General features: G+C 39.1%; 1 protein-coding gene across 2 annotated transcripts in view; it reads right to left on the bottom strand.

The window, feature by feature from the left end:
- The window catches only part of LOC120724319 (netrin-G1-like), a 65,893-nt gene extending 44,510 nt beyond the window's left edge, over positions 1-21,383 (bottom strand). The window contains exons 1-2 of one of the 2 annotated variants that reach the window (XM_040016450.1): positions 20,949-21,383; positions 14,354-14,997 (exon numbers count right to left, since the gene is read on the bottom strand). In XM_040016450.1, the coding sequence (XP_039872384.1) occupies positions 14,354-14,611 (258 nt within the window). In that variant the 5' untranslated portion in view covers positions 14,612-14,997; positions 20,949-21,383. Of the gene's footprint in view, positions 1-14,353; positions 14,998-19,738; positions 20,898-20,948 lie in introns of those variants that run through there. The other variant, XM_040016461.1, reaches the window with a different exon arrangement.
- Between the last annotated feature and the right edge of the window lie 304 nt (positions 21,384-21,687).

Genomic DNA, 21,687 nt, shown 5'->3' with positions numbered 1-21,687 from the left:
TGAGATGCTTCTCCGGGCTTTTACTGCAACCATCTTCAGTTTCCGCTTGTTTATGAGTGCCTATCTTCAGTTTTGTGTTCAGCACTAAAAACAGACTCTGCTGGGTTAAGATCAAACTATCCAATTTCTTTGCCTTGAAAAACTTATTTTTCTTTGGCAGTTTATTCTGGGTCATTATCCACTTGCACTGTGAAGTAATCAGTGATCAGTTCTACACCATCTGGCTGAATCTGAACAGACTGTATAGCCCTGTACTCTTCAAAAATCATTCTCCTATTTATATTAGCACTCACATAATAAATAAATAGTAGTAGTTTCACTGGCAGCCATACAGATCCATGATCTAACACTGTCTCCATTATGTTTGATGCTATTCTTCAGACTATGAGCTGTTTCTTTCCTTATCCATACTTTTGCCATCATTCTTGTACAAGTACAAAGGAGTATTAGGGGCACATTAAAAAAAATACTATCAATCATTTTGAGATAAAAGTTGAGATATTGTTTACAATTGTTGTTTCAAGACAAACTGCCATAGATGCTATACCCTCTGAGTTAGTGAAATCATACTTCAGAATCAGCTCTAGTAACAAGGAAGGAAATATTTTTTCTTTTGTCACATAAACATATTGTGGTGATGAGTATAAGGATGCTGAAAAGCTGGTGCAGAAATCTGCGGCTGCGGCGGCTCAGTCAGAAAAACCACACAAACTTGGAAGAGTGGATTTGTACAAAATTAAATTTCTGTTCATGGCTAGATGCAAGGATGGTTACACCCTCGCACAATAAAGAGGAAGTATGTTTTACCACGAGACGGCTGATCAGTTCGTTCCACTATCTCTACTACACAAGGCTTTTTTGTAAAGGGTATAGCAAATATGGCAGTTTGTCTTTCTCAAAATATTATTTCAACTTTTTCCTCAAAATACAATTTTGACTATTTTCAAAATGATCAACAATACTGTTTTTTTCTTAATATGGCCTTATTCTATGTCATAAAGCTTGCATTCATATGTTCAAAGAATCATTTTCCACAACTGGGCACTGCCTTTAAGAGCTTTTTATAGAGTTTAAGCAGTGGTTTACACCTTTTCTAAACTGTCTGTATTTCTATTGCTGGAGGTGTCTGTCCATTGTAGATGTCATCAATGATACATCTGCCTCCTCAGGACTATTTTTGACTTGGCTAGACACTGAGATGTGGTTTCTCTTAATCAAGGGAAAAACTCTGTGATCATCCACTCGAGATGTCTTCTGTGATCTTTCAGGCTTGTTGGTGTTGTTGAGCAGGCCTGTAGATTCACTTTCTTTAAGGATGGACCAGATTGCTACTCTAACCACTATTAGCAAGTTTTTGTCATCTTTCTGATAGATTTATTTTTTTCTTCATTTTAATAATGGACCTCTTTCAAATGCACCAGCAGCTCTTTGGACCTCATATTGAGATTTCCAATAGGCAGCTACCAAATGTAAGTTCATGAGAAAGAATCAGCTCCAGATTTTTTTATCTGCTTAATTTGTCATGAAAGAAAGAAAGAAGAAAACAGCCCTCACTTGCCATAAACCTGCTCGAAAGTCCAGTTATTTTTAAGTGTCTAAAAATGGAGAACTATTTACAAAATTGCCTGTATTTCTTACATAATTAGTGCAGTATTTTTAAATCAGTTGAATTAAAGCTAAAAGTCACTAGATTAGTCCAACCTCGTTTTGACTATCCATCCATCCATCCATCCATTCGCTTCCGCTTATCCTTTTCAGGGTCACAGGGGGCGCTGGAGCCTATCCCAGCTGTCATAGAGCGAGAGGCAGGGTACACCCTGGACAGGTCGCCAGTCTGTCGCAGGGCTAACACACAAGGACAGACAACCATTCACACTCACATTCACTCGCACATTCACACCTAGTGGCAATTTGGATTATCCAATTAACCTATCCCCACAAGCTGCATGTCTTTGGACGGTGGGAGGAAGCCGGAGTTCCCAGAGGGAACCCACACAAACATGGGGAGAACATACAAACTCCACACAGAAAGACCCCGGCCTGATGGTGGAATTCAACTCAGGACCTTCTTGCTGTGCGGCAACAGTGCTAACCACCGTGCCACCGTGCTGCCTCTCGTTTTGACTATTCAATTTAAAATGCACCGTGGTGTTGTACAGAGGCAGAATTACAAAAAAAAATCATTGTCCAAATACTTTGACAGTATTTTTGGAAGAGTTGTTTTCTGTACCTACAGTAAGGACCCAGCAAGACGTGAAAAACCACAGAATTACATTTTGAGCCTTTGTCTTATGTGACTGCATATATTGACATTATACTTTTTAGCACATATACTCTTTGTTTGCCAGTTTAGTCACAGATATCTTGCACATCTTGTGTTTATGTCTTATACACAAATATTAAGTATGGAACTTGCTTATAATAGAAGCCCAGCTCAAGTTTCCATAGCAATGCAAAACAGTAGGTTGTGTTTACATTTGGAGATTGGAAGTGATTTATTTACACCTTCTAGCAAACTTTTATTTGCATGAATTATTTTTTTTTTCATTTTGGCTAAATGCCATTTTGTTTTTACATGATACAAAGTCTTACTTGCATGCCTGTGTCAGTGAAATCAATATTTACCTGTCCAGACATATCAGGGTTCAGAATGGTGGTCCACAAACTAAAGGTCACGATGACCTTGATATTAGATCTAAATCTAATCAGTTAATCCAAAAGTGCAAGTAAATGACTCCAAACAGTCCTAAAGAGATCATATAAACCATTGTTTCAGGCATAATTCTGAACTAATACCAGCTAAAGAGTATAATCTGTAACACCTTCTTATCTACCTCTTGCCATTAAATGCATGTTCAAATGTTTTCAGCCCTGGAAGTTCATGTTCACCAAAGTCAAACTTATTAATACCAAGTAATTTGACCTCATAAACAAATTATTCCACTGGAATTAACATATTTTTCACTCTGTAGTCCAGGTAAACTTGCTTCTGCTGAGTAAAGAGGCTTGTGTCCTGTTTAACATTTGCCACATAAAACCCACAAAATGGCAACTGTTTGCATCAGTGCACTCACTTTCAGTCCTATTTGGCCCTACAGTTTGCAAGTATTTTGAAACTAAATTAGAATTAAAGTGTAATCCAATTCTTGCCTCAGAATGCTGACAGGCTAAGTATACATTGATAAGCTGCCGTGAAATCAATATTTTATTGATTTGACTCATTTGTTTCATATAAGCAGCTTGGAATCAGATAGAAATCGCTCACTGGTTCTAGGTGCACTCTAATTGAGAAGAAAATCAAAAGACACCTACTCAGTCCTTAGCTGTTCACAATGGGATGCAGGGGCCATCTCTAAGAAATTGGTAGAAACTGGGATGAAATTGAAAGAGTGAAAGCAAGAATGAGGCGAGTGTGAGAGTGAAATTGCTGCATTGTTCATCAGTGTGTTAGCTCATAGTGTGTCAACTCAACCTCCATCTTTTCAGTCTGCATAGTTATTAGAGGCTTTTATTAATTTGAAATGCCAAAGTAAGGAATAAAACATTACTGAAATGTCACCATTTCACTGAGCATGATAAAATCGCACCAGCCACTTTTGGAAACGAACACTCTTCCCCTCTGTACTTTACATCTCTACCTCTCCTCTCACTTCCTCCCTCTCTTTACAGCACAGTCTTTTTCACTCTTTCTCAGCGATCAATATGGCCTGACAACATGATGGCTGGGTTTCCTAAGGGGAGGTGGGTTGCAACAGTTGCCTGTCATCTCCTAACCATTTCTGTCTTTCAAGTCTGACCCCTTTTACTCAGTGCATGATTCTTTAAAAAGAATACAAAAACATAAAACAATGCTCAGTAAGGGCTGACCTTTTCAAATTTCATTTTTCTCATTTGGACTTGTTTGAGATTTTAAAGGCAACATATGGCAAGTCTGATGCAATATAAATATTATCACCTTAACAGAACAGTGCAGAATTGTTTTGGTCATGTTTGTGGATAATTTGAAGCTACAATTGATATGCTGTTTGCCTGCGTAGCTTAAAGACTTGAAGATGGAAAGTTAACTTGCTTCATTAAATATAAAAAATAACAAATAGGATAACTTCTTAAGGAAGATGTATATTTTCATCTTCTGATACTGTAACAGTAAAGCAGTAAAATGTAGAATCTATAACTCAACTTTTTGAACATTTAGTTCCAAATGAAGGTGGTGCCAATATCCAGATGCGACCTCATGTAATTCTTGGACATTCTTGCCAGCCACAAAAAAAAAATCACATTATACAAACCTTATACAAAGTTAAACTTTTAATCTCTTCCTACAGGGACCATTTCTCGTATCCGGGCACTGATTTAATTAAAAAAAAAATTATACATCTTTATATACAAGCTATATATCTCTCTATATATCTATAGATTGATATTCTGGGCATCTCTGCTCAAGCTTGAGACCCGAACCCAGATAAGTGATAGAAAATGGAAGCATTCATGAATAAATTTCTAATATTAAAGTTTGTTTGATAATCGAAAAGATTTTTGACAAATATGCAAAAACCAAAACAAAGCAAAGCAATCGGTAAGGGGGAAACACTTTTTCACAGTGCTGTAGATAGACTGTGCTTGTTTCAGTGCATGTGCTCAATCTCTCTGATTAATTTCCTTGTATGAATTAACACTGCCTCTCATCTATTAATCAGCTCAATAATCATTGATCATTCTGATCAACCTAAATCCTCCATATCCAGCACAGTAGAGATTTGACAAGAATGCCTTTCTGGAAATTCAACAAAATGTTTTTTTTCTGGAAATTGGCAAAAGAGCACTAACATTATTTTCCAAAAACATTTGAATAAAAAAAATTCAAACACTTTAATACTTTACATTACTTTGCATTTTATTGTATTAAAACATATGCTGTGTTTTTAACACTATTAACTGGTAACCTGTTAAACATCTCACCAACAAAGACTTCTGTTTTTACTGCTTTGAAAGCATTCCTCCCCTGTGAGAGAACTTCTTGATTGCTTGAAACTCTTTATTCTAGGCAAAATTATAGGCAATGTCTTGAGGGATTGGAAGTCCTTCACACACACATGAACTTCACATCTTAGAAAAAAAAAATCTTTCACAGATGGATGAACCAAGTGGAGTTTTTTCAGGGGGCACCAATAGAAAGCCATGCTGCCAAGTAGGTTTTGAGTAATTCAATTACTATATCTTAATAAGAATTTAGTTCAGCTTGTCAAGCATGAAGGATGCTGAATAGATATACAAGCACTGAAGGCTCAGAAAGCACAAAGAATGCAGCTTAATACTGAAAGAATATCTTTTTATTTTTTAAATTGCAGCAGACAGTGTCCAGTCACCTTTATGTCTTTACTGAAAAGCTACAGGAGGCAAGGTGTGCAAAGCAAAACATGCTCACATGGAAGTCACTGCAACAATATCTTCACTGGGAAAGCACTTCATTAACAGCTCTGAATGATAACTTCTCTTGAAGAGTTAAGCTGTCTCACTGGTAGTGACAGGCACCATGCCCAGTGAAATGACAAATTATTTCTTAAGTGCTCATTTACTCATGTTTGTATTATGTTATTATGTCTTTGCCAGTAGAGTGCCACGAATATGCTAGCACAGTTACAAACCACACACAGCCCACTTTGATCTTAGGAAGCCCGGACACATGACACTCCCCTTTCTGTGTAAAGTCCCATATTTTACTTTTTCCACCTGTTAAGGAAAAAGCTGCTGTGAGAAAGAAAGAAATCGGTCAGCATGACTCTTTGGACTTAAATTGTAAGAAATAAATGTATAAAATTACAGAAGTAGTTCTGGTAGCTCATTGCCCAGATTGTCCATTTTTTGTGGTTGTTGTTGTTGTTGTTTTTTTTAACTTAAGTCATAAAAAAAACAGAGATTTCTATAGTAGAAAGCGAAAAACAGAAACAGAAGAGGTTTTATTAGAGATATAGTTCAGCATTTTGCATAAATTGTGAAAGCTGAAATGTCTTTGGTGCTGTAGGCTTTCTTGTCAGATTTTGGGGGGGAAAAAACCAGCGGTTGACAACGCTGTACACAACGGCAGACCGGTGCGTAATAAGCAAGCAAATAAGACAGAAAATAAAAATTTTTGGTGGGAAACTAGTCTTGAAGCACACTGAGGTAGAGCTGTGAAGGAAGTGTGATTTGATTGTGGTGGAAACAAGACAGCTAAAGTAAGTGGGGATTCATTACAATGTTTTTCAAATATGAAGTGTAGTTTACTGGTCTTCTTTTGCTGCTGGTTCAGTGAATTTCGGTTGGAGAGTGACCAAATCTGGAGTTTGAGAATCTGTCAAATGTTGGCTTTTTCACGCCCGATGGGCATGTCCTATATGTGGGATCCGGGCTTTGTGTTTACATCTTTTGGCAGAATCTGTTTACCTGCTCTTTAATTGTTTGCCGTTTTAGCTTTTTGGTGGTCATTGAAATGGTTTTATAAACTTTTAGCTGAGATTCTGACCTTTCTGTCGATACCACACATTATCACATTACTATATTTAAATAACAGATCTGGCGGTACATCACGTTAAACTAGCTGTTCTCCTTCTTGTCCCTGGTACCAGGGCTCACTGAGTTTCAAATAACCGAAATGCATTGTGGTTTCATACATGCCGCTTTACGGCCAATGTGCACTTTTAGGCAGCGTACACGAAACTTATTTTAAGACAATCGTGCACAAGCTCTCGTGGGCCACATAAAATGACTTGGTGGCCAACATTTGGCCCACGGGCCTTGAGTTTGACACGTGCTAGCATTTGCATGTGTAGCGAACTAACTGTATGTGGCTAAACTATGGGAAAAAAGATGTGTCATAGATGATGTAAGTGGATTTCCTTTGAATCATTTTGAGATACATATTCCTACTACAGTCTTGTGAAAAAGAAACTTTGCACAGGACTGTGCATTTGTGTGAAAAACTAAGTACACCTCATGTCTCAGTAGCTTTCTGCTTTTAGCAGCAACAACTCAAAGAAATCATTTTCTATATAACTTTATAAGACTCACATTGTTGTGTATGAATTTTGGCCCGTTCTTCTTGACAATGTGGCTTCAGTTGACTGGGCTATTGCAACACTTGATTCTTTTCTTTTTTGTTGATGTGCTTGCCGTCATTGTCCTACTACATGACACAATTTCTTTCTGGCTTTAGGTGTCAAACAGATGGCCTCACATTTGAGTCTAGAATACTTTGGTATACAGATGAGTTCATCTCTACTTGTGCATCTGTCATTGTACCATGAAGTTCAAATTGCATGGAAAACATCAACTTCTGTATCCAAATTACTTTGTGCTGAAAATCATCACAATGGATGCAAGGCGGGTCTCAGACTACAAGCACGCAGCTTCCAAACCCAAAGGCAGCACATGATGTCAGGTATGTGACCAGAAGCATGCTTGTTTACAGGGTTTTATTCTGAGAATTTTCCCACATTTTTGTCACGCCAACACAACCCTCCCTTAACCGTCCCACCCCACTTGCCAGATTTGTCTCTGTCTTTTGACTTTGTCCTTTTTCTCAAAGTAAATTAAAGCAATACAAATGCACTAGAAAGCATACATACCTTCTCCATGAACCAACTCTGAAGAGGGGATCGGGCAGATTTAAATTATGGATAATGTTTTGTTATCGTTGACAGAATCGTGGAACTTTGTGTCACTACTCATAATGAAATGTTTTGACGTTGACACAGAGAATGATGAGGTACTGAGATGTATTCAGCTCACGATAATCTCTCTTACATGAAGTTTGTGGAAGGGAGTGTTTTTCATTGAATTATTCTATTTGCTAAATGTTTCCAGTATAGGCTTAATAACTTTCTCTGTGGAAAATGAAAACCCCAGCTATCCAAATTAAACATGCTCCAATGAAAAGATTGGGGTCACAAATAATATTTACCTTACTTTGGCAAGAAAGCAATTTGATGAATAGCAATTAAAGAGCCTCTGAGTCAGCAAAGTGAATACACTTTGATAATGGATCAAGAGTTATCCAGATAAATTACAAAAAGAAACACCACAAAAAAGGGTAACACCTGTTTTCACCTGTCTATGCTGACATATGTAGCAAAAATGTAAGGCTTGGGATTTGCAGACATATATAAAAAGAAAAATCTGTGAAACAGCTGGCCAATGTTATAACAATAGAAGTTTAAATACATTTTGGTAATTCAGCTGAAAAATCCTGCATTTCCTTACTTGCATGTGCTTGACCCCAGCTGTGTTAAGTGGAAATGTATGTCACATTTTTACTTGATTTCAAAAGCAGTTGGCAAACATAATGTCAAGAAACATCACGGTCTGACAATCTGCCGTGCCAACCAGCTTGGTTCCATCACATGCTGGTGAAAGTAGTGGAGTGTAAAACTCACAAATCCACAATAAGAACTGAACCATCTGTTTCACTGAATCAGAATGGTAAGCTTTCCCGTTTCGTAATAGATAATAGATAATCTTAATAGGCATGCACTTTTATATGGATAGCAAATATCATGGGGGTGTAATTTGAGATTACAGCAACACAATTAGTAACATTTTTGCTCAGGAAGCAGTATTTTCATATACACATTAAAATGTCAAAACTGGCTTTTGTGTACTCGACAACAGAATAAAGCAATTACGATATTCAGCAATAATACTGTATGTGCTCTAAATCAGAGTGAAAACATGCTTTGAATATTAAGCCAGGAATACTCTGCCTATTTAAGCCACAATGCCCATCATTTTCTTTTATATCTCCATGCATAATTCATCCGTCTTTGTATTTACAACCCTCTAAGATTTAACCTGTCACAGATCCCGGGGCAATAATGCCGACATATCTCTATCTGTCAACTGCTCACCTCATATGGAGCATCCAACCTCCACATGTTCAAACAAGACATGGATATTATGCATCATCAGCTGACAGAAAACAAGGGAGAAGGAAATTAAAAAGCCAGGAGACAAAAGAAGTGGCAGGCGAGTGAAAGAATAAATGATGACTCTCCTCCTCTCTTGGAGTCAGGGGACATGTTGCATGTCATCTCGGTGTCTTGGTACGCAGTGGTGCGGTGATGATGTGCTGGGCAGGGCCAGTTCAGAACAGAGTCAAGGGCATCGGGGTGACGGCAAGTTAAATGCTCCAACTGTTCCCTGTCTCCAAACAAATACATGGATGAGTGAATTCCCCACCGAGGAGGAGGGGTACAGAGATCAGAGAGGTCCAGTGACAGTTTCTGGCTTGACCTCTGAACTGCTTGGTTAGTTCCAGAACTGGAGATAGACACATAACTCCTGATACCACTACTTAACCTGGTTTTGCACAGACACGTTCATCACTTATTGCTGACCCTCATTTTATCTCAGAAAATTGGACTAGTGAGAGATTACAGCTGATCACAGACTATACAAAATAATAAAATGAATAATGCTGCTTCTTTATTCACTGAAATAACTGGGAGTAGTGTAAAAAAGTGATTTTGGTCAAAACCATAAGAATACAATTACAATGTATTCTCATATTTTATATAATCTAATCTTTTCTGCCTTGCAGTTGGTACTAGATTGATGGTATAGTGTGAGCGTGATTATGTGGTGGGGTGTGGTTTGTGGCACAGCTGAAGGGGAGGGGTGGAGCAGTTGGTTCAGGGTGTGGTGGCATAGGAGGCTGACCCACACCGCTGTTCTTCATCACCTGGCCTTCCCTGTTTTAGTAGGTTGTAGGGACCTGACGGGAGTGGTGTGTGAAGTGTTGAGTGACGAAGGTAGCTGGAAAGCTGCTCTAAAAAAAGCACGAAAGATGCTGAAAATAAGGATCACTGGACTTGCACTGATGTGTGCTTCAGGTCTTTTTGTTACAGATTAATCCAAACATCAGTGCAGACTTGACATTGAAGACCTAATGCTTTTTACTTTACCAAGTTTTAGCCCTAAATACAAGCTCTGCACAACCAAATATTTCACCAACTAAAAACACACATGATATATGCTTTGTTAACAGCTGAGCATTTTGTATTTTGAAACTTGAACTTGACAAGCAAGATGTTTCACTGCAATCTAATAAATGCACACCATGATCTATTGAAAATAACTGGAAGCTGGCAAATAAGGGGGAATATTTACCAAAGTCACAGAGTGAGATGTAGTTTGACTTTCTCATAGAATAGGTCTTCATTGATTCATGCAACCACAGAACTGGCCCCTACATGCCATGAGAAAAAAGCCATTTTGGAGATTCATCTGTCATTGCCCTCACATCCAATGTATGTATCAAAGGTTACGTCCCCTTTTCTCCCCCATAATCTAGTTGTCTTTTTAAAGTCTATTACGCCAATTCTGTGTGCATGTAAGACACAGACTGAAATTTCACAATGACTGCTGTCATTGCCAGCAAAGATAAGTCTACTGCATTGACTGTCAATAATGTGGCAGTCTCCAAGCAGCTTACTCGGAGCTCTCGTCTCGTCTCTCCTTACTAAGCCTCCAAAGGGGGCTGTGTGGCAAACTGGCAGCCACAACTTCTTTCATCCATTCTGAGAGAGCTGAATAAAGTTCAGAGGAATTACAAGAATATACCCAGTTAGACCCAGAGTAGCTGGCATAAGCACGATTACTGAATCACTCTCAGAAATGTTTACACAATTGCCAACTTGATGTGGTTGAACCAGCATGGCTCAAGATAGCGTAGAGCATGTGGGCAGATGACATCTAACTCAGAGCTCACATTCATTCGTTTAGATTAACTGCCAGATCCATAGATGTTGTGGAAGCACAGAGTATCTCTCATCTTCTGCCACGTTTCAAATCACCAAACCACTGGGTTCTCTAATCAGAAAGGTACAATCCAGACACTACTACACTATGGCAGCTTCAGAGGGAAATGCTTGACAGGGTGGTCTATTCAGCAAAAGAGAATTTATTTATCCAGTATATCCAGATCCATCTTCCTGATGCTAATTTATGCTTTGTGGAGTAAACATATCCATGCTCATGCACTTGAACTACAAAAAATTAAGTCTATCTATGAAATGCTTGAACATTAAACCTCATTTCTCGCTGCATTTGATCCAGTGGTTTGCTACTTTAGTGAATTACTATCAGATCCCCACAAGCCAGCCTAATATGGCTTTTAGAGACAGAAAAAAGCTGTGTAATTAAAAACACTTATTTAGTTTCTCTGTTTTAACAGCTAATTTTCATTAATGCCCAAGTGGTACAATAGTATAATTATCATTTGGCCAGCAACTTTTTAAATACATTTAATTGGATCATTTGTATTAATACAGAATATTACAATTTTATTGTTTCCTTCCTTTCACACAACCTGTACAGTAAAAAATACCAGTGTTGAGTGCTACTGAGTGACAGCGCCATAGCACACCGTAGGAGAACAGGCTTAATACCAACACATTCTGAAGAACCCCTGAAGGTCTGCAGCTAAAAATATAAACAAGGCTAACTCCTTGATGCAGAACACATCTCCTACGCCCTGTATATCCTGGAGTCTCATCATTGAATATTGAGTCTCTAATTCAAAAGGTTGTATCTTTGTCATTTTAGCAAAACCACAACACAATTGAATGATTAATGAACCTTTCATATGCATAAAACCTTCTTTGAGCAGCAATCGAAATAGGAAATGGGAATCATAAACACATGGAGAAAGGGATGGGGGCCAAGACATTGAGGATTCTTTGACCATCCGCTATGAGGAAAACCAACTCCTGGGAAAAACTGATTAGATCCGGCTCACAACGACAGGCAACTTAGTGATTGGCTGAAAGAGCTGATTTGCATGCTCCTCTCATCTTCAACAAAGTCTCAGGAAGCACTGGTGGATAAGGTCACTGGTGTCAGTCTGCATGTGTGCCAGCTGAGAATGTAAACAGATCAAACACACAACAGGCATTTAAGTGTTTCCAGAAGGAGTCTGTGTTCTTGATGATCTAGATAATCATGACCCCAAATTCATGTCAGAGGTGAAAGGCATTCTAGTCAGAAGCAAGAATAGTTGAGAGTTACCATACAGCTGGAATTTACACTAATGGGACTGTTCTGTCCTACCAATGAGGCAGAAAAGTCTCACAACAGATCAGTATGGTTTGTCCTCAGCTAATCTTTTTAATTTATTTCATTTGGTGGCTGAACACAGTCTACTTGTGTCTTTACGCACATGCAATCATCCAGCGAAGGAAAATCCACGAAGGTTGATTATTTTCAACATGACATTATGTTTTCTTAGGCACTTCCTAAGCGAAACAGCAAGTGTTGCTGATGTCATTTGTTTAGCAGTGTAATCTGTTGTAAATAAAGTGTTCCGCATAGAAAAAATTATGTAAAGCATCTCAAGGGGGAACTGAAATTTTGTAGCACAGTCAGAACCAAATATTATAAAAGTCCTGTGAAACATGTAAATTCCACCAGAATCTTTATGATATCATATGCGAACTATGAATGCTTGTTCAAAAAATTTGATACCATCCATCTTGTGAATGGAGTCGTACATACAGATTTGCTTGTAAATACTGACATATTTCAGTCTGAATTTAAGTGCTGGACTCACTTGACAGACTGATTTCAGACTGAAGTATTTATTATTAGTTCTTATTAATCTCTGGCTCTTTTCCATAGCATGTCTTTGTCCTGCCTTCTTCCCCTTCACCCCTAACCGGAGGTTTCTTCCTGTTAAAAGGGAGTTTTTCCTTGCCACTGTCACCAAGGTGCTTGCTCATAGGGGATCATATGTTTGTCTGGGTTTTCTCTGTCGTCTTTGTATTATTGTAGGCTCTTTGCCTTACAATATAAAGTGCCTCGAGGCAACTGCTGTGGCGATTTGTCCGTATATAAATACAACTGAATGAAATTGAACTGAAACTATTTTACTTAAAATTGTTTTTTCTTTGTCTGTGGAGAAAACTGATCCACAATATATTTTGTTAGTTCTGTATTTTGACAACATCAAAATAGATAGAGATTTCATGTGCTATTAATATTTTAATAAAAATCAACAAATAAATAAATAATAAAAAGAAAAATAGATTACGACAAAAGAAATATATAACACAAGTGTGTCTAAATTATACATACGCTTAGTATGAATAAAAAATGACATCGCGAAGAAATATAAGACATCTTTTCTATGAACAAATTCTGTATTGACAAGAAAAATCAAACAAACATACAAAATATTCCAACCACGTTGACTCTGTTTGTCTCTGTTCTGTTCTTTATGCGCCCCGTGTTATGTAAATGTTGAACATTCAGGATAATCTACTGGTCTGATAAAGGTTTCAGTTTGTGTTTTGATAGAAAAAAAAAAAAAAAAAGCTTACCAGAACGTCACACCCGACTGGAGACTAGCTCCTTTTTCATCCTACAGTGGCATTAAATGTCTCAATGCCATCTGGAGCTGTGAGAAGAAAAGCCCTCCTTTTAAAGATGCCCATTTTAATTGGTAAATATTTACTCGCACAAGCTCTTGGCAGGCATGAACATAACGTCTAATGAAGCACTTTAAAGCCTATGGGCTCTTACAGCTCACTTTGAATGTGATTCTAAACAAATGCAACCTGGGGTTGAACTGTTGATGAAGGTTGATAAGGGGGCTGAACGCTGCAGTCACTGTTCTTTGTTTAATAACAGTGCCAGCACCAGTGCAGTTACCCTGTCAGTGCCTGTGTGTTTGTGTGTGTGTCTGCAGTCATCTGTACAGATGCAGTCAGTCTTCAGTCAGCTATAAAGATAGATGTTTGTGTATGTATTTGCATGTAATTTGTCTGTTTAGACTTAGTAATAAATCCATTTTCACTATATTTTTGCCCCAGTATAATTTGATATTAAAACATATTTATTAGAGCGATCCTAAAACTTTCCTTTGTATGACCGCTAAAGGGCAACAGTTGGAAGGACATCAAAAACTTAAATAAAAAATACATTTGCAAGAGAATTTCAACAGAATATGGAAAAAATGGCTCCAAATTTGTGTACATCTAATGTACACATACAGATTTGTGTATGCCTGTGCATCAGTTGTGCAAGGACATATTTACAGATTGTTCGTGCATGTAACGGTTTCCAGTTGTTGTTTTGTGCATCTTTCTGTTTTTACGTTTACCAGTCTCTCCAAATTCACCTCCAAGATTTGCACAACAGCATGTGTGTGTATGTTGCTGCTGTTTTCCTAATGCACAGGTCTACATGTACATTAATCTCCGCTGCAGCGGCAGCTCATTGCCTTGTATGCGCCGCTCTCTATCCCTGACCCAGTATGCTGTGCGATCCTGCCTACAGCCTCATTTGTCTCCATCAGGGGACAACCGAGGTTACGACTCACCAAAGCGCAGTATGTTTCTGGCGGATCTCCACACGTGATATTTGGAGGGTCGAGGGTCACTCGCAGGTACTCTGTCATGTCAGTGGCTTCGGGCTGACAGGCCATGTAGTCCCATGCCAGGCCTTCCTCTGTGTAGATCTGGGACTTGCACACGTCATAGTGTCCCCAGACCGCAGGGTAATGTTGCATAGCGTGGCCCACACTGGTGCACAAAGCTTGCAGAGCGAACAACACAGGCAAGAACATCGCTGATCTCATTCAGTATGGTTTCTGTAGGATTCTTCTTTTCTTTTCTTTCTCTTTTTTGTCTTTTGCTTAGTCACAGAAATGACGATAGCACTCTAACTTAACAGCAGCTTTGAACGGGGCAATAGAGCATTTAGGAACTGTGGCAGCATCTTGCTAGTTTTGTGTGAGGAGCTTCAGGCAACTATTAGCCCCCATTCAGTTATTTTGTCTTTGATTGCCACCGCTTCTGCCAGGCTGATGAGGTGTGTCAACAAGGGGGTGTCTTCACTAGTGTTGTCAGTTGATGAAAAGGTGAACTAATGGTCAGATGTGATGTGCAGAGGAGTGACACTCCTCATAAATCAGCAGATGTCTGAGCTTGATCCCCAAGTATACTTTTTGGCACCAGCAGCATCCTAAAGGACAGAAGAAAAGGATAGCTTAATGAATTAAAAAGATTGGATACATTTACAAAACATTTGAAATGCGACATTAAAATATTAAATGAGTTTTAACATGGCTTGCAGGGAGCTAGGTGGAGAAGTCTTACATCTTACTACCCACTCCAACACATGCACAAACCCAGACACAAAGACACACGTATGTGCAATAAGTGCACAATTGTAATGTATGGCTTTGCTGCTTTTATGGGTCCCTCAATAATAACCTTTTCAAAATCACTGTGTACAATTCAAATTGAGCTTCTTCTGTAGAGTCTAATCTCCATGTGATTTTCATACATTGTGCAAAAAGACTTATTTCCATGTGTCAAGTCACTACATTTAAGTTATTGCCTTTTCTGATTCTTGCTCCTTTATAGCCGAATGTGGAGTTGCATTTGTCTCAGCGCCTTAAGAGGCATTTGGGAAATATTAAAGTAAAATTGGAAGACAGAAATAGTCTATTTGAGGGATTGTACATTTCTCAAAGCAATCGCAAGCCATCAGTCAGATGGCCCGACTCATCAGGTAATGGTGCCTGGCAGCAGTCAGCGGAGACCTGCACCATCTCAGTGACTCAGGTAAAAAGTGTGTGCAGTAGCAGGGACTAAATGAAGCAAGCATATACACTAGCACCTCCAACTGAGTATCACTTTAAATAGGAGTTAAGCTACTGTTGACTGTCAATTTGCCAGAGCTTTTGCCTTAGTGAAGAGTATTTGTTGCTGTGAATAGCTGTACAGAAAAAATACATTTCAATCTAACCTTTGCCCACACAGGTCACAATGTTAAGAAACGCACATGGTTATCCTCTTAAGTGCAGGTTAAACGCATTGTGCAAGGGGAGTTCAGCAGTACTTGTTGAGGCAGAACCATTACTCATTGAATTTCTCTGCTCTGATTCCTCCAGCTGATACAGTACATGAAGTTGAACCCGTAACTTTACGGTCAGCAGCTTTCCTCTCTACCCTTCAGGCTACAGCCACCCCCCCTGTGACTGACAGTTACAGGTGAAATTTATTTATTTATTTAGGTAACCTGGGGTTTGAAGCGTGTGGAGGGAGTTTTATGTTCAGAAGAGTGAGATAATTTGGTGTGTCAACACAAAGTATTACCATATTTGAGAGGTTATTAAATCAAATTAATTAATTAAGCAATTTAACAATATTTATCAAGAGAAACTCATTTTAATGAGCGATGTCTCTGTTCACGAACACTTACTACGTGATGCCTGCTAGCATATGGAGGTATTAGAATTCAATATTTTAATTTGGTCATCTTGTCTTGGACTGAAAATGGTGCCAATTTGAAGGAGTTAAGACCACATTTCAGACTTCCTTAGAAATACTGCATTCCTTTTTCTAACCTAATGCCCCTTTTACAAAATGACTATGGGCTTGAATACATTCCAAATGTAATGAAAGTTATTCATCTGAGCCAGAGAAATTACTGAGCTGCTTTTCAGACCCTTCAAAGTGGGCCATGACAAAAGGTATGGATGAATGGTTGTTTAAAAAAGAAAGAGTAGAGGAAATAAAGGCGAAAAGGTAGAATTCTTTTTCTTTAAATGCACTCGTATCAGTCGGCAAAGTGTCTTTAAAACATGCCTGGAAGTGTAATTGTTGATTAAGTCATTTCTTTCGCAGGATGTGTGTATAAGATTTCATAAATATAAATGTCAGTGTCTGATCGGAGGTGCGTCATGGGATGGAGCACTTACGATTGACATGCAAACCAACACACACACCGTGATACTGCAAAGTCCCACACCCCCTTTCATAATGCTGAGGTTGGCTTTCATAAGACAGTCAAATTAGGTAGCAGCAGCAGGGTGGTGTAGGTCACTTATCGCTAGGAACATTCAAAGCTAATAAGGGACAACAAATAGGCCTGACCATGGGATACTGGATTTAATTCACAGACATCTAGAGCAATGAAATTATATCCAGATGAAAGGCAGGTATCGGGTAGCTCAGTAAATCGGCATAGACAGGTATGCTCATTGGTGCTAAGGTAGGAAAAAGGAATTGCAATTTTTTTTTTATCTTTACTCCTCTAAAAGAGAAAATTAGTGCGCCGAGTAAGCGTTCCCACACAATTTATGAAGTAAATTCAACTGCTTTTCAATGAAACATGACCAAGAAAGGTGACATATGTGATAGCCACAGCAATTTGTACTGCATTAATAATATGCCTCCGTGCTGTAGTGTTTGCATATTGGGCTATACAGCAACACCATCAGCCACAAAATTAAAACCACTGACATGAAAACCTGTTTAACACTTGGGACATTTCTCAAGAAAACACGTTGTGTGTGTTGACCTCCAGTCTCCACAGATCCCAAATTGATTAAGCATCCATAGGAGGTACCAAAACAAGGCAGCTCCATAGAGGACCATAATACCAGCTGACAATGTACTCTAGCCTGACACCATAGGACACCATAGAAATGTCAGTGCCCCGATGGACCAGAGCTGCTTTGGCTGCACATGGGAACACATTGCAATAATTGGCAGCACTGTATATTTTGCATCAAAATGATTACACTGAAAAAATTAAATGCAGAAGAACACTTGTTTCCTCTGTCATCGCATGTCTACCTCATATTCTGTGCTACTCAAAGTGCAAGGAGAAACCTGTGAATGTCATAATTTCACTGGGAAAAATATGAGTCAGATTCTATATTAGAAGTTATTAATATTTGAGTAGCCCTCCATATGCCGGGAGAAAGCTCAGAACTTTGGATGACCACCCCCCCCCACTCCTTCTCTCTCACACACTCTCTCTCTCCCTTCCCCTCTCTCTTCATCTCTTTTCCTTCACTTGTTTTTGAAGCCTCTGAAACACCCCCTTGTGTCCACTTGCATTCCATCCCCTGGGCAGCTCAAGCATAGCAGAGTGTTTTAAAAGTCAGCAGGCAGTCGTGCCCCGTGGCTTATATTGGTTACAAACTCCCAGCCAGACTCTTAAAAACCATAACGGATGTATTCCATTCATTTTATAGTAATCCCGCTTAAGTGTGGCTTTTCTCTCTGTCTCTGAGTGTGGCTTTTTGATCCCCTCTTAGCTCTCATTTTATAACCAAGGTGAAAGAGAGCTGTCCATGGTGCTGAAAGGCAGGACCTCAGATCTACTCCAATACTCTGCACCAACTGACATCAATGATTGCAAAATAACACTGGTATTGATTTTAAAATAAAAAAAAAAAGACCCTAACATGACAGTCTGATTTGCGCTTTGTGGTTTTTCCACTGACAATTGCTATTTTACCGTCTTGCCTTTTCTTTTTTTTTTTTTTTGTACTGGGCATCAGTCAGGCTTTTGGATGTGCACACATACAATACCTCCTATTGTGTTCATTGATTTTGTTGAATTCCAACCAATAACTTATGATCCATAGCCAGTTTGAGCAGACTAATGCTTTGTTTCTGGCTGATGAGTGCAACAATAAACGGGTTAATGCTTCCAAATTTCTTACAGCCAAGAACAAACCCCCCAATATGAGTCACAGTGGGATCGACTGGCAAGCAGAAGCATGTCTGTACTGTAACACATTTATCTTCTGACTGTCATTCCTTTCCGTCTTGATCCTTCATTCAATTGTTATTTCTCTTCAACTATCTCTTTCTGTCTCTCTCTGTTTACAACTGTGTCTCTTAGCTTCTCCCAATACGAACACTTGACATAAAACATACAATTATTGCCCCGGGGCTGCACCTTTAACCTCTCCAACCACGTTAGGTCACTTGTTATTTAAGGACTCACTCTCGGATGTGGTTGATGTAGTCACAGTGTGATGGCCCCAGACACAGCCAGACAGCCTTCACTACAATCACATATGAAATCATGCTGTCATGTATTATTCAGAGTTCTTCTCCAGGACGACTAACATGCAAAAACGCACAGCATCAAAACAAATTTTTGAAATTATTGTTCAGCACATGTAATGTTCAAAGACAGAGCCTCGAGCAAAAGTCTTTTTAAATAAAAAAAGTATTTTTCTGGTCTTTAAATGATTTCAAAATGGAACATGCAAATATCTGATAGAACTTGAAAAAATGACATATTTTAAAGAAGCTGTGTTCTCTTTTATGTTCTGAATCCAGTTTTGCGCAGAGACATGGCACACCTAGATTTGACTTTGCTGACTTGCTGCGCAACAGGTTAAACTGACATTGTTTCCACTATTAAACGAGAATTTTGGGGGCGGACTTGAAGAAAGGGTTCAGGTTTAGGTGCAGACTACACATTTCAGTTTCTTGTTAAACGAAGAAAACCTTCTGAATACATTTAAACTCTTTGAAGAAGGACGCCAATTAAACACTATGGACATGCACAACAGTTTTTATATATCTCATATAAAACTCGTGGTTATGTTACCCACTTCTCACCTAACAAACGTTACCGTTCCCACAAACAGCCTACTGCAATTACCCTATTACGGCGGCCCATTTAGTAACGACGATCCCGGTCACACAAGCAACAGTATACAAATAACGAAAACGTACAAACTCATCTGAATGCTCAAAACATAACACTTACATTTAAATACGCTCCTGGGACAATCTGCTCATTCAACAAGTTATTTTGAGGCCACTGGTAGTTGCAGAAAGACGTTTATTGGTCTCTGACTGGCTCTTTTGTTTCTAATTTCCTTCTATTTTTTGCACCACATAGATCAATAAAAATGATGTGTGCGCAGAAAGCGGGAACTGACCTGGAGACTACGATGTTCTCTCTTGCTCCCAACTTTCTTTAAACTTTTGCATCCGAATAATGAACACGGGGACCCGATCACCAGAGCTTTTCTTCCCCCTTTTACAAACGCCACTGTGCCTTCACGGGTGTCCAAACAAGCGGCTCCTTGATTTACGCAGCGCTGGTTGGCGCAGCGTTCATCCGAATGGCGCACGAGAATACTTCAGAAGCCTTTAAGGTAATTCTCAGTTGTCCCAAATTCGATGAAGTCCATCAACGGCTATTAAAATACATCCCGATGAAGAACAACTCTCGGGGTCGTTTGGATAGGTTAGACTGATTTCTCAGCCCAGCCGAGTTGTGCTCGGAGGAGGAAAGAGATAAGCAATCTTCCTCAAATGGAGCTACTATGTCCAGTTACATATGAGCGCTCCGCCGGGTCCTAAAGATAACACTGACTGGCTGGTAAATCTCAACTTCAGTCGTTGTTTTACCAGAATATTACAGCCAGTTCCCCTTTACGCGCAAATTAAATGTAATCAGAGCAGGCACAGTAAAACATGCGCTTTTCAAAAATGCTAGAATATTTGAGCATTTGATTATTTTTAATCTACATAAAATTATTCCAAAGTAGACAAACTTGCTGTAGTCTTGAAGTTGAATAATATTCATAAAGTTGCTCCATGATCTCTTGCAACGGACTACATCGGTTTCTACATAAGCTTCCAACTCATTTGAAGCCAGCTGTAACTGTAAATGCGCTAATGATATTTCGAAACCACAGCTGCACTGCGCACACATACAAACACACGCACACACACAATAATGATGTCCACCTAGATTTACTGTATAACAGTTCTGAATCTAACCCTATTGCCGCACAGATCTCACCATCAGCAAAACTCACTGCGGTTTCATTATCACATCGCACGAACCATGAAAAGGAAGGGCTGCACGTGAAGAGTAAAACCCCCCAAAACTTGACAGCTGCGACTCTTCGGGGCGAAAATTTAAAGTACAGCACAATTAGAATGCAGCCTGCGGAGTTTTGAGAACACGAGCTCGGAAGAAATAAGTGAAGGACCCCCCTCCTCTAAAAATATAATATAGGTTATTCATCTATGCACCAATAATCGCCCGATTGTCTGACACATTGATTGCTACTACAACAACACCGCCTCGAGTTTTAATGCGATCAGAAAATAAATAAAGGGGAAAAAAGATCTTACCTGTACATGTTACAATGTGGGGAAATAACTGCGCTTGTAAAACAGATAAGTGAAAAAAAAAACTCATCCGGTCGGAGTTCGTGCTGTAATTATTCGTTGAATTTTGCGGGCAGAGCCAAAAGAATAACTACAGTTAGGTGCGTCTGGCGGGCTCCCTTGGCGCGGAGTCACAGATGTCACCCGCTCCACTACAGGGTGCCAAGCAGCACGGCAAACAACCACGGTGACAGGTCGCTTTGAATACGCATTTTAATTGTGTTGTAATGCCAACTGGTGGCGATTGCACGATAAGAACAACCGCGCCCAGCTGAAGGTCACCACAGTAATTGAGCAGTCCGCATCTCACGTCGACGCTGGAACCGTTTAAAAACTTCTAAAGCAATCCGAATCAATAAGTCTCGCGCTTATTCTTAGTTCATATTTCTACCAGCTGCAAAATTACTATGCAAATTCAGAGGCACGAAGTGAAAAACGGTCTTTTTTCTGTTGTAAGTTTAACAAGAAATGCAAATATCCATATTTCTCTGATAATCTTTTCTCCGATTAAACATTTTCACCGTTTTTGCGACTCGCATGAATCTTGAGTACTCTGGGCGGCTCTTGCGCCCTTTAGGCAAACTGACCGGCTGTATAAGTGGATTTTCAATAAGAGCAAAAATATTTTTCAAATATGTGACGTATCAAAGCTCTGCGTTGAAGTTGTTTGCTATAATAGGTAATAATTATTGCGTTTTTGAAA

This window comes from Simochromis diagramma, unplaced genomic scaffold (genome assembly GCF_900408965.1).
Source record: "Simochromis diagramma unplaced genomic scaffold, fSimDia1.1 OVJJ01000205.1, whole genome shotgun sequence".
In the NCBI taxonomy this organism is placed as follows: Eukaryota; Metazoa; Chordata; class Actinopteri; order Cichliformes; family Cichlidae; genus Simochromis; species Simochromis diagramma.
This window is presented reverse-complemented; position numbering and strand designations above follow the sequence as displayed.